This window comes from Symphalangus syndactylus, chromosome 2, assembly GCF_028878055.3.
Source record: "Symphalangus syndactylus isolate Jambi chromosome 2, NHGRI_mSymSyn1-v2.1_pri, whole genome shotgun sequence".
Lineage (NCBI taxonomy): Eukaryota > Metazoa > Chordata > Mammalia > Primates > Hylobatidae > Symphalangus > Symphalangus syndactylus.
The window spans coordinates 65,060,749-65,075,287 of NC_072424.2; the positions used below are offsets into that span (position 1 = coordinate 65,060,749).

Here is a 14,539-nt window from a genome sequence, read left to right on the forward strand (position 1 = left end):
AACTAACACTGGAAAGGAGTATGTACAGTTAAGGTCTGAAAATTGAACCAGAAATTACCTTCCCATTATTTTTTATTTATACTTTAAAGGGGACATGGGCTAATATATGGTAGTCATTTATATTTTGGGGTACTTACAAGTTAAACAGTTATTAAAGTACAGTTTTTTTTTAATTGGGAGATGACTATGACACATTAGCTATTGGTCCATTTTAGGATTAATAGACCAGCCTTCATAATGGAAAAAGGCTAAAGCCATCATGCTTTGATTATACATATTTAATTATCTAATAAGCTTTAAAGAAAAGTAACAGTTGGTCATTACTTGGATATGCCAGTATTCCAAAGATCTTTGAAAAAATGTTTTACAGGAAATTTCTGGAAGACTGAATTTGGAGTTTTAAAAAAACTGAATTCTTGCTCAGTCACTTCAGGTAACTGGGCAAGTCACTGTATCATTCTAGGTTGTAGTCTGATTTGTAAGTATTTTAAAGATTTCTTCCAATTCCAGAATATTGTGATTTTTTTACTTCATACAACACAGTTATGCTGAAAAATTCAGAAATTTGTTCATTGTTTTTGAGCAATTACTGTGGGTTAACGCCTGAAGGTAAAATGAAGGACATAGTTCTTGCCTGCATTCAAAATGCTCACCATTTAGAGGGGGATACAAATGTGTAAGCAAATAACATAGAGATAAGTGATAGGATAAAGCCATGTATTGTTAATTATAATACCTAACATTTTAAAATAATCTCTACATGCCGTACTTTGCATGAGTCATATAATCTGTGCAGTGGCCCTGTGAGTTACGTATTATCACTTATCCCCATTTTACATTACATTTTGCTCTCTGACAGAAATATTTGTTCCAAGCCTTACAGTTTCTCAAGGTGGAGAAAAGAATTAAATCACACAAAATATTAAGTACCTCACAGGTACTAACTATAATGCCATGATTTTAAAGAAGATAAATCATATTATAACCAGTTCTTTGGGACTACCTAAATTGTCTATTGTAATGAGCTGTCCTGTCATATGTGAATTTGTTTTTTAAAGATGATTCTGTTCATCAGAGATCTTTCTGTGGACTCAGGTTTAGGTACAGCCAATACAAAGTCTTATTTTGCCATTGTCCAATATTTAGTTACTAGAACCATAGGATCTTGAAGAGTTTAAAAGAAATTTGGAATCCCAGCACTTTGAGAGGCCGAGGCGGGCGGATCACGAGGTCAGGAGATCGAGACCATGGTGAAACCCCGTCTCTACTAAAAATACAAAAAAATTAGCCGGGCGTGGTGACGGGCACCTGTAGTCCCAGCTACTCGGAGAGGCTGAGGCAGGAGAATGGCGTGAACCCGGGAGGCGGAGCTTGCAATGAGCCGAGATTGCGCCACTGCACTCCAGCCTGGGCAACAGAGCGAGACTCCGTCTCAAAAAAAAAAAAGAAATTTGGAGGTCATCTAGCTATACCTTCTATATAATCCAGAAATATTATTGAACATCTTATTCAATGTTAGGGAATCTCACCACTTTATTGGGCAACCATTTCATTGAGGCAGTTCAAATTAATAAAACTTTCCAATTATTAGGTAAAAAAAAAACTTTTATTTTCAGCCATTGGTCCTGGTTCTGCAACCTTGAAACACAAAATGAGTTGTCTTTGAAGCATTGGGAAAATAATTCACTATAGTCTGGACACAAACCTTTGTTAATACAGCTATAAATGAACTCAAAAAAGTCTCATACTACACTTTGCTCATGTTAAGGTGGTGGACAGCTAAAATTCCAAGGAATTTATGTCGTGAACTAATATCATCTTGGTCTCATACTAAAATCTTAAATCTTGGTGCAGAATGATTGCTTGTTCCATTTCACCTGACTTAAATTCTGAACAAAATTATCCCCTGCTGAGATTTTTTACGTTTCAATTTTAAATGTTTCAATTCAATTTTTTAAATGTTTCCATTTTTAAATGTTTCAAATACTAGGCATTTCTTTTGTCTTCAGTTGATATAGGCATGCCTTCTGTTTCTTCCTCCTAGTCACTAATGTGAATGTACTCTGGAACTGTTTGGAGCAGTAAGTAAAAGAAATTAACGAGTCAGTGATTTATATCAGGTAGGAGTTAAGTTGTCTCTCACATAACAACAACAAACAGACAGTAGGAGAATAGGCAGTTCGAGGCTGATAAGGCAATTTCATAATGGCATCAGTGTCCCAGAAGCCTGCCTATCTTCTTCAGAAGGTCTCACATCCATTTTCAGAGTCACCTCATGGCAGAAAGATGTTCCCGGCAACATGAACCTATGATGTTTCAGGCAAGAAGGGGTGGGGGTGGGAGAAAGATGCATGCAAACTAGGTCAGTACAATTTTTAAGCAACTTTCCCCAAAGCACCTTGTTGCTTTGACAAGAAGATAGTCACACAGCTACCTCTACATGCAGAGACTTTAAAATATGCCTTTTTAGCTGGGCATGTTGACATCCCCAACAAAATCTGGATTAAGTGGAGAGGGAAGAGGAACACAACTTTTTCTTCCAAGAAACGTTGAGCTCCTAAGTGCAGGGACCTAACCTGTGGGGATATAGGGATATAAAGAGATGAATAAGACAAAGTCCTTGACCATAATCACCGTCATTAATTTTTAATATCAAATTAATGTAATTAGGAACAATCTTCTCTAAGAGGATTGGCTTATCGGGTTTGTTTATCTTCCACAGAAAGTCAAATCTCAAGTTACTGCACTTTTCTTTGAGATAAATATGAATGAAAACTCTTGGCTAACCTAGTGATTAATACCTCTTTCAATCACAGGGCATTACTGATCATCTATTTAGTTAACATTTTTATACCAAGAATGTGGTAGTTGTATTGCTTAATATTTGTCTGCTCTGGCCCCAATCCACAGCACAGAGTTTAATAGTGACCTTTTACAAAAGAAGAGGAATCAAGTCCACTTTTTCAATGTCCTATGATTGATTCATCCCCAATTCTACACCACAACCATTCTCTCTCTCTACTCTGATAGGAGGCATTAATATATGAAGGTTTTTTAAGATAAAGTATTAACAGAAATTACATATTTCCTCTGAACATTTTTCCTTTTTAATAGAAAAAAATTAAAAATTCTTTGTAGCTGGAGCAGGATTTGATACTTCACCTTTAAATGGGAATATTGACCTATGTCAGTAACATCCAGAACTCATTTTACTTTGCTTTCAAACAATATTTGGGAACAGTATAGTATTTTTAAAAGATAAGCATCTCAGAAAGTTGTTTATTAGACTGTCTAACACTGTGGAAACAAGATGGGTCTGCAGAAAATTCACAGAGCTCCTCACAGTCACCAATATCTTTTACAGCCAAAGGAAGATTTGCTTTGTGAAAAAAGGTCCAATTTATATTAGAGAAAGTGCTTCTGGCAGGTCTTTCCTAGAATACCTTCCTTGGGCTTTTGTCATAAAAATTCAGTTGAATTCTGACATGTTTTGCCTCTACGTGCTCCACCACTGCTTCTTTCTTTCCTCATTAGTTTTTTTGTTTCGTTTAATACAGGGTCTTGTCCAGGCATGGTGGCTCAGGCCTGTAATGCCAGCACTTTGGGAAGCTGAGGTGGGTGGATCACCTGAGGTCAGGAGTTCGAGACCAGCCTGGCCAACATGGCAAACCCTGTCTCTACTAAAAATACAAAAGTTAGCCGGGTATGTTGGTGGGCACCTATAATCCTAGCTACTCGGGAGGCTGAGGCAGGAGAATTGCTTGAACCTGAGAGATGGAGGTTGCAGTGAGCCAAGATCATGCCACTGCACTTCACTCTGGGGGACAGAGCAAGACTATGTTTCAAAAAAAAAAAAAGACAGGGTCTTGCTCTGTCACCCAGGCTGGATGCAGTGGCGCAATCATAGCCCACCTCAAGTTTGAATTCCTAAGCTCAAGGGATCCTCCTGCCTTGGCCTCCCAAAGTTCTGGAAATACAGGCATAAGCCACTGCACTTGCCCTCTAATCAGTCTTTTAAAGAGCTATGAAGTGTTCCTCACTTCTGTGCTCTGTGCAATGTTAAATATACAAACAAAATAAACTAGGAATAAATTGACATCAGTATTTAAGAAAAGTGTTACATGTATGTGATGGGATATGAGCTAGAATAAGGAGAGGCAGGGCACTATAGGCTTTTAAATTATTAAAATTTTGTATTATACAGGAAAGAAAGTTATGAAGAAGGTGGCTTTACTGGGACTCTCAGTTACAAGACACAGAAATCCAACCTGAACCAGCTTAAGCAAAAAAGGAATTTATCTTTCATGTAACTAACCACAGAAAGGTTAGGGGTAGAGCCAGGCTCGGGGACAATGGGATTGAGGAGTTCAAACATCCTCAAGTCTTTGCCTTTTTCTCCCTCCTCTCTCATCTTCACGGTCTTTTTTCTAGATTGGCTGCATTCCATTGGGAAGACTGGAACCACAGCCACTTAGAGCTCTGGGCATTCTTTTGTACAAGTGCTTGAAAACATTTCCTCCCAGCTGTAATGAGAACTCCTGTTGCCAGGAACAAGGTCTGTAACTAGAAAGAGTATGGGACAAGTGCAGAGCAGTCCGAATAATCACTGCAAGCTGGGAGTGGCTTAAATGAAATTAGGGAGACCTCTGTTTAGTGATCTGGGAAGACCTATGGTTGATTTTTCAGTCTGCCTGTACTAGTTGCATGTCCCTGAAGAAAAGTGACTGCTTTTTCCTCATCTCCAAGGTTACTGTCTGCTCTATGGACACCAGAAGATTTCGGAGTAGAACAGTTGAGGTGGGCCAGTGAGACCAGGACACAGGTGTAAGATACTTCACCCTCCGTGAGCCTTAACAGAAATGGACATTTTCTTGAGCAGGAATTATGCATTAAATCTTGGGATGTACATAGCACAGGGTCTTGCTCCCAGGTACTCAATAAATATTAATTTACCAACAAGAGAAACAATATTGTACAAATTAACTGCCAATTTCTCTCAGTCAAGTACTTTGGGTCCTCACTGACCCCAAGAAAGCCATCAGAATGTTCTCATAGGAAACTCACTTTGTAAATTAAGGTACTACCAGCAAGACTCAAGGAACGAAAATCACACACCTTCCTATTTAAACATCTTCAATGCCATTGCCCTTGCTCACATTACCTTTCAGTTTCTTTTCTATACAAAGTGGAAATGCAAAGAATATATAGCCAAGCAGTTGGACTTTTTGGTTAGGCAGAATTTGCCATAACTGATGTGAAGAGGATGAGCTCCCCCAAAACATTTTTGGCATCAAACTCATCCTCAGACTGACAAAGTCCCTTGTTTCCATTCCAGTCCTGCATTCAGAAACCCTGTTTTCTAGATTCTGTGCCGTGATCAAGGTCTCAAAAACCTTAAATTTCTTTTAACCACCTATTATTTTCGCACATACACACACGAAATTCATGATTACCTGCATTCATGCAGGCTAGATGTTTTCGTGTTCAATGATAAAATATATGTTTGTAAGCTCAAGTCCAGCAGTGATCTGTGGTATAAATTGAAGAAGGGTAAACCACAAATTTCACCTTTCTCTCTGTTGTCTAGAACACAGTCTTTAAGATAGAGATAATGACCACTGCTGCTGACATAGTCTGTAGACCACATAATGACCCAAATAACCTTCATTGCGCATGACTTGTAATGAGATTATATTCTAAAGAGGGCAAGGCATGGAAGACATAATTGGTTTTTAGTTAAAATTACATTTTTATGCCCTGACTTTCTGTTAAATTCTCGAGGGAGAATAATAATTTCTTAGCTATCTTTACCAAGCAGTGTTGCAAATCCTGTTCTAAAGTTGTCAGAACATGTTTTATTTCACATAGTAATCATACCCACTGCAGTCTAGCAAAGATACCAATGACAGCCAAAGAGCATTGTGAAATACCCTTATTTTTATTCTGAAGAAATGTACATGTGTTAGAGTATTAAATCCAAAGAGAACATATCTGTGAATTTCTAGAAAAATTTAAGTAAAGAAAGTTCTAGTCTTCAAAACAAGTAATAAACTTTTAAAACATTTTTGCACCACTGTAACAACATAGTACACATTTTACTATCTGTCCTAGAGGGAGATATACTAGTAAATTATAGGCAAACTATGACTTACAGTATAGTACATAGTGAATTCCTGATTATGAAAGGTTCAACAATATGAATATTTACAAAGTATTTCAATGTTCTTTTGGTTAAATAGAAGTCTTAAGTAATTATCAAGTGGGTACATTCTTTTTCTGTGGCCTCCACTTCCTATCAATGTGTTGCCTTCTGGGGGACCTGCCTTCCTTTCTAACTCTAGAGTGACCCTTTCGGATGTCTGCTGGTTCAGGCTTAAGTGGGATACCCCCCAGTAATATTTGTACTTAATTTGGAGACCACTGAAATGATAGCTTTCCTCCCTCTCCTCTATTCCACTTATATCCAAGGATCCCTGAATCGGCAAGAGGCCTGGGCTCTGTGGCCTTTTCCCTAGGCGGGATCTTCCTGTTGAATGTCCCTCTGTGTGTCCCCAGCTAGCTGCTATCCTATCCCACAGTTTTTCCCTGCAGAGATTGAGTAGGACAGGGAGTGGGGCCTTGGCTGCCACTTTGGAAAGATTGCCAGTTCCTTCATTTCAGCTCTGAGGCCATCACATTTGCCTAAAGTGTCACTTTTTATATTTTCCAGTTCATTGTGCACCAATTGTAATGAGATCGAAAAAACAGAAAACTGACACAGGGTTTCTTTTTTTTTTTTTTTTCCTGAAAAATCTAAGCTCTTAAAAGAATCCTGTTAGATTTCTTCAGACTAATTTGCGATTACCTATTCTAAAACAACTAATGTTATCCACATACTGGAGAACCCTACAACAAAACAATGAGACCTCTGTCTAGAGCTCATAACTGAAAGCATATTGACAATGTAAAAAAATTCCTCCCAAATGATACTAAGGCTGACATGCTTTGTCTTCCAACTCAGCTTAGGCCTTGCTGAGGAGGGATGCAGGTTTTCTTTGTTTAACCCTCGTGTGTGTCACAAAGTAGCCTTGCTTCAGGTAGCAGGAGTGTGTTTATGGCCAAGTGTGAATGATGATTCTGGAGTAGGGGAGGGGTCCCTCTCCTACCACATTCAACATATCTGAGGCTGTGGCACTCACACACTGAGGACTTGAAGTTTTTTTTTAATATTTTTGGAGAAAGCACTTAATAAAGCACTTGAGAACCAAAAAACTCAGTTCAATGAAATTCAACACAATACACAAGCATGAGGTGATGACCAAGAAGAGGATGAAGATTGTCTTCTCAGTGGGTTTGGAGATGAAGCAGTCCACAATGTTGGGACAAGGCTTTAATCACACTTTTCAAATCACACTTTATAAGGTAGGGAACACTAAAGCCATCATATAGCTTATAAAATAAAGCAAGGAAGCCAATTTCAAAACCAGTTTTAACAATGAGGCTGATAAGATAAGTGTACCATAGGCCCCCATCCGTTGTACCTGAGCTGACATAGAGTTTCTTTCTGTGCCTTTTCTCTCTACCCTCACGATAAGCTACATGTAAAACCACCAGAAGCAAAGGTGTGGAGACCATGATCAGTTGTAAGGCCCAAAATCTGACTTGGGAAATGGGGAAGAAGTCATCAAAACACACATTTTCACAACCGGGCTGTCTACTGTTGCACTCAAACTCTTCCTGCTCATCTTTCCACACGTGCTCTGCTGCCACCATGTAGACCAGCAAACAGAAGACAAACATGACAGCCAGCCAAATCCATCTAATCCCAGTGGAGTATTTATTTACTCCACTCAGGAGATCTCTGAGGAATATCCAACTCATGACTTAGGCTCAAAAGAAGGCAAGACTCTGCAAAATAAGACAATTTCATCTGGATTCATTTATTTATATTCTGCAGATCATTTCTACTATTTGAGGGATTATGTAAGATAAATTACAATTTCTGCATTATAACAACTCTGGTGGTTTAGGGCTCTCTAAGAATCCCGAAGGATATGCTGTCTTACATATAAGGAGATGATACAACTGGTCCATGGACATAATTAATCCCATGTCCACTTTAATTTGAGATTTAATTGGTCATCTACCCTGCCGCCCACTACCCCATTTTCAAACAATTCTGTGTTTGGCAAAATCTTTCCAGTTTATTTCTTCCCTCTAAAGATGGATGGCTCATGTTACTGATATGAAGAGAATTAGATATGAATATCAAGGTGATCCTGGTATCTTGAGATGTCCTTCACATGCCAGATTGTTGACGCTATAGTCTCTGCTCACTTTCTCAAATTCGTTAATGACCCTCCCAATCCTTAAGGTTTATTACCTGCCCCTACTTCTTCTTGGTTCCCATATCCCATATCAGCAGCTCAGCTTGCCACCAATTTGATAATGAAAAGTGAAGCTCTCCAATACAAACTTCCTTAAACTCTGCTCCCTCACCCTCCAGACTGACATATTCATACCCAATTTACCTTCTTTATCCAGTTTGGAAGGAGAGTCTCCCTCTTCTTGCCCCAAAATAATCATTCACACTCAACATCCCATTCTTGATCTATCAGTTTTCCGTGTTTTGTATTCTGTTGTCTTCAATCTCCTCTGTCTCCTTTCTCTCAGTATACAAATATGCTTAAGTGTTGTCCATTTTTAGTGGGGGAGAGGGAGAATCTTCATAGCTTATCTTGCTGACAGTCTTTCTTCCTTTATTCCTCATTTCTACTTCCTCAACTGTTATTTACTCCTCAACTCATTGAGTCTAGTTTTTCTGCTCATCATTGTACTTAACGTTTATGCTAAATTTAGCACTGTCATGCAACTGCCAAATCTTCTGGACACTTGGATTTTATGTAATTTTCCTGTGACATTTGACACTGTTGCCTGTGCTTGCATTCCTGAAACTTCTTCAGACTTAAGTTCTATACCACTCTACCCTCTCTTCTTGTTTCACTCCTCCTGATTCTTTCATCTTCGTTTTTGTTGTCCACCTCTTAAGAATTCTGTCCTTTGCTCTTTTCTTACTCTTTATGCTCTCCCTAGAAAATCTCATCCCCATGGATTCGACTTCTGCTTTCACCTTCCTGACTCTCCCTAAATCTACATAGTTCCGTGCCTCATGATGATCATCTAAATGTCCCACAAGAATTCTGAACTTGATACATCTACAACTGAATTTATTCTTTTCCTTGCCCTTCAATTTCATTCTTATTGAATGGCATCACCAACACCCAAGCGCCCGTCAGAAATTTCATATTCATCCTAGACTCCTCTCTCATGACCCTTTTTTAATTGCCCACAAAGTTCTTCAGATTCCTCCTAAATGCATCTCAAATCCATCTCCAGGTCACTGCTGAAATCTCTGTCACTCCTACAACTCTCATTAGGTTCTATTTCCAGTCTCATCATCTCCTCCCCTCCCCTTCTAGTACATCCACGATGCTATTTAATTCTCTTAAACTTCTTCGCATCTCTTGCTCTTTTCTCAGTAAAAGCTAGTAAGAATCTGAAGTGCCTTCTTTTTCATTTCAGTGACATTTTCTTTCTGGCACTGACTGCTTCCATCTTATCACTGAACTCCGTGGGATGGGCCTGATTCATTGTTTGTTGGGTCCATGATATGCTCAGAACTCTGTTCTGTGCTTTTGAGTTGATCTCTCAAAACCACTCTGAAAGGTGGCTTTTGTTTTTGTTTTTGTTTTGTCTTTGTTTGCCTTATGATGGTGGTTGTTTTGTTCTTGCAAATGAAAAGGCAGACTCAGAAATGAAGACACTTTCTCAAGGTCACAAAGTAAGATGCAGAGCAGGGCTCAAGTCTAATTTCCATTATCTGACAGCAAGGTTTCTCAACACTTGCACCATACACATTTTGGGCTGATTAATTCTTTGTTTCAGCAGCTGTCCTGTGCATTGTAGGAAGTTTAGTAGCATCTCTGGCCCCTAGCATCTAGAAACCAGTAGCCAACCCCGTCCCCTACCATTTGTGACAACAAAAAATGTCTCCATATATTTTCAAATGTCACCTGGAGAGAGGAGACAAAATCTTCCCAGTTGAGAGCCACTGCTTTAACTTTCTACCATGACCAGTAGATATGGGCTAGAGCTCCAGGCCTGCCACGAATTTACTTTATAATTTCTCAGGTGAAAACTTTGCCTTTTCAGGTCCTGTTTCCTATTACAATAATTAATACTTCTTATTTTCTGCATAGACGCAGCCAAAAGAGAATCATGGAAATGGTGGTGTGAGTGGAAACAGAGTTAAGAAAACTGAGATGTTCCAACAGCACACATGTTGGGAGCATAATACATGTTCTCTTACAGAGGAAGCAATGTAGAGCAAGTCCACATTCCAGAGCCCTGAGAGGGCAAATGAAGGCTAAGAGGTATTTTCAGGGAAAACAAAGCTACGTGTACACAATGCCCTATTCAGCAGGGAATAAATACTTCAATGTCCTTGGTTTTCAGGACACAAACAAAATTGTATTAAATCAAAAGGATTCTTAAGCCTACCGGAAAGGTTAATGTCTTCATGAATTATTAAAACAAAGCCCCAAAGATTAAAAAGGAAAAAATATATTATGTTTCCCTATGACATGTATCATTGGGCGTTTGTCCATATTACTCAAGAGGATATTTATGTAATCTTACTAAACATTTGAAAGTACCTTGTTGGGCATTTTAGAGGTAGGAGGAAGGTAAGAGACTGTGTTGCTAAAAGAAAGGCAAAAAAAAAAAAGTGACTGATCTTTGAATAGAATCAGAGGATGATGGCATCAAATGTCATAATTATGACTTTTATTTTATAAATGTCCATCCTATTTAAAAAAAATTTTTTTTTCAGACAGAGTCTCACTCTTGCTCAGGCTAGAGTGCAGTGGTGCAATCTCAGCTCACTACAACCTCCACCTCCCGGGTTCAAGCAATTCTCCTGCCTCAGCCTCCCAAGTAGCTGAGATTGCAGGTGCCCGCCACCACGGCTGGCTAATTTTTGTATTTCTAGTAGAGACGGAGTTTCACCATATTGGCCAGGCTGGTCTCGAACTCCTGACCTTGCGATCCACCCACCTCAGCCTCCCAAAGTGCTGGGATTACAGGCATGAGCCACTGTGCCTGGCCCCTATTTTCAAATTTTTTGCTGATGGAAAGACAATGACATTGTTATTCTTTACAATAAGAATATACAAAATTAAATCTGAAAAAAATAAACCTAATAAACAATATGAAATCAGAGACCTATCACTCTTTCATATGTATATATTTGGTTCTTGTAACAATTGGAGAAAGCTGTTTATAGAATAATGTTTACAAAGCAAGCCAATTAACAGACATCTGGAAGGTTACCATGTCGGAAAATCATATAGTGAATCCTTTTAAATCTTTCTTGCCTCTATATATGTCAATGACTCCCAAATTATGTATCTCCAGTGCAGACCTCTCATCTCTGACTTTCAGCTGCCTTCTTGTCATCTCCAATAGGATGTCATCTCATAAACTTAAAATATTCAAAAGTGAAATCTTGCCAGTACTTTCTTCACTTTATGCCTCCCATCCAAAGCACTGATCCTTCTCAGTGTTCTCTGCTTCAGTAAATTGCACCACCATCCGCCCAAGTGTTGAAGCCAGAAACTTGGAAGTCATTCTTCATCCTTCTCTCTGCCTCAAACCCCACATCCAATCTACATTCAAGGCCAAAGTTTTTACCTTTGAAATACATACCAAAACTATTCACTCTTTTCATCTGCGCTTCCACCACTCTAATCCAAGCCACCTTCATCTCCTGCCTGGAACACCATAATAGCTTCCTATCTGTCACTCTGTTTCTCATTCTTGCCCCCTCCAACCCATTATCCATTCAGATTAACTTTTAAAATGGAGACTGTATATTCTCATTTCTCTGCCCTACCGTGGTTTTCTGTTGCATTGAGGGTAGGGGAAAAAAGGCCAAACACCTATCTGGACAACAAAAGCCTGTGTAGTGGTGCCTGTGCCTGCATCTCCAACCTTGTCTTGCACATCTCCAAAGGATACTGGATTCCAGACATGCTTTCCTTCTTTCAGTTTCTCCTTTAGACACTACATCCATTCTGTTCCTCCTTCCTACAATACTCTGGTCCCCTTAACCTGAATCAGAGTGGCTTTCCCTGACCCCACTAATCTAAATTAGGTCTTCCTTGGTATTCTTGTTCATTATGTTGGCTTTTTTTCCTTCATGCCACTTATAAGTTGTAATCATATACTTATTTTTGTGATTAATATCTGTACAGACCACATGTTCTTTAAGAGAAGGAGCTAGAATTGCCAGATGAAGCAAAAATGTAGAATGCACAGGAAATTTTGAATTTCAGATACTACACAGAACAATTGATTCTCAGTACGCCAATTTACCAAGCAACCTTCTGAGTAATAATTTTTTTCTTGCTGAAATTGTTTATGCTGTGCAAGGAAGTCCTCCTGAAATTAGATACAAGAGTTCCAGTTCCTGGAGATGCATTTTATAAATCAGGTCCCTGGGCTTGGCTCGTGTGGATGAATCCCTTAGAATAGATTGAACTCTGAGTAAACAATATGCCTGACTTTCTGAACTTTTGGAACTGAGTGCCAGTTCTGATTGTGATGACACTGTTGAGACCCCTGTTGAGCAGCCCACTTGTTCTTCTCTTATTGCAGGATGAGCTTTGTCACACCAGCAACTTCTTGCCCAACACTGGAGGCTTTAACTTCCTGCGAGGTTCAGGCAATGTCAAGCTGGTCTCTGGGAGGAAGACAGGCAAGCCTACCTGCATAAATACTGTCCAAAAAGCCCTTGCACTGCTAGGAGCTAGAGAGCTGCTTCGTCATTCCCCAAAAGTGCTGGTTTGAAACTTGTGTTGAAGGAGCACTGGATTTCCAATTGCCTTGCAGACTGCCAGCGACACTCCCTGAAAAATCCATCAGCCTTCATACCCAGCTCCTTTCACCTCTTAGTAACAATAATGCTCATCCTTGGGCACTTGACCATTTCTGCAGCATTTCACAGCATCTCATCCAATGCTTACCTCCATCCTCAGTAGTAAGCAGGATGTATGGTAGGACCTTCATTTTAGTGATGGAAAAACTGAAAAACTCAAAGAGGTGGGAGACTCATCCAACACTCCCAATAAGTCAGTAGCAAATCCAGCAGGAGAAGAACCCAAGTTCTGCCTGGCTAGTCTCTACTCTCCCCTGAGTGCTGGATTCTCTGGTACATTCATAACTCTGTTCTGCCTTGCACACAAATAATCTAACCCCTGAAGAAAAGCATTTCCTCCCATGGGCATCTTTCCATCTCTGAGTCCTGTTGTGCCTGCTGACACTAGCAAACTCTAATTCCCCGTTTGGATGAGGCATTTTTATTTTTGAAGATGGCCTATTTGGAAAATCCCTAAAACAGTGTTTCCCAAATCCAGGATCTGTGGCCCCCTGAGGGTTTGTTGTTATATTCTCAAGTGTCTACAAGAAGTTTATATGTACATTCATATTCCTAAGCTTTTAAAAAACAAACAGAAAAGCAAAAAACCTGAATGACCAGCTCATATTTCAGGACTGCCAGAGGATTTCAGCATTTCTGCACTCATATTTATGAGCATTCTGCAAACTACACAGCACTCAGGCCCAATCCAGTCCACCACCTGTTTTGTAAATAACACTTTTTGAGACTCAGCCATGCCTAAATGTTTACTGTTGTTGATGGCTGCTTTCATGCTAGAACTGCAGTGTGGAATAGTTGCGACAGAGACAGTATGACCCTCAAAACCTAAAATATTTACTATCTTGCCCTTTGCACAAAACATTTACATAGTACTTAAAATCATACTGGAACCAAGTACCAGAACTTTAATTATTTTAGCCTATGAGAAACAACACATAATGGATATGCTCAAGAGAAAGCCAAATAAATGAAGCCACGATGGGTAGATGTACAGCAGGAATGAAGCCTGCTAGTAGTTTGATTGGAGACAAGTGGTAGACAACAAACAAGCCATCACCTGGCCCACAGAACAAGTGAGCCTAGCTTCAAAGAATCAGGCTTCTATAGTCAGTAGCTGGTTCTCTCAATGAGTAGTGATTTAGTTTCAGCAACATGATATCTCTTGTCTGTTAAACTTTAATTATTTTAATTATATTGGTTTTGTAATGTTCAATTTTTATTTTGTAAATATAGATGCATAAGAGCTATAAATCTACAAGTAGTTTTAGGTTTGATACATGTAAATAATTGTATATTAAAAAAATAATTTTCGACACCGGGAATCGATGAAATACTGAGTAGAAAGAACAGTACCCACATAGGCCGACACATGTGCGTACACACCACTTGCAAGGTTTTTAAATTTCCTGTATAAGCATTGTCATTTTTAGAGAATCCCCTATTAAAAACAGTGCTAAATTTGCCCTCCATCCACACAGAGAATGTCCCTAGAAGGTCCTGGACTGCTCCTCTGTTGCCCCTCGTCCTGCTCATTCACATCAGCCCTCACACTCTTTGCTCAGG

General features: G+C 39.3%; 1 protein-coding gene and 1 long non-coding RNA gene across 2 annotated transcripts; one reads left to right on the forward strand and one right to left on the reverse strand.

The window, feature by feature from the left end:
• The first annotated feature begins 2,320 nt into the window (after positions 1–2,320).
• Positions 2,321–4,968, forward strand: LOC134732664 (uncharacterized). Its single transcript, XR_010116083.1, has 2 exons — positions 2,321–4,555; positions 4,747–4,968. It is a non-coding gene; the product is annotated as an uncharacterized lncRNA (long non-coding RNA).
• Positions 4,969–5,229: 261 nt separating this feature from the next.
• GJB7 (gap junction protein beta 7) lies at positions 5,230–7,860 on the reverse strand. The gene is given in 3 exon segments (XM_063624332.1): positions 5,230–5,337; positions 7,146–7,373; positions 7,375–7,860. Coding segments are annotated over 3 exon segments (822 nt in total).
• Positions 7,861–14,539: the final 6,679 nt, after the last annotated feature.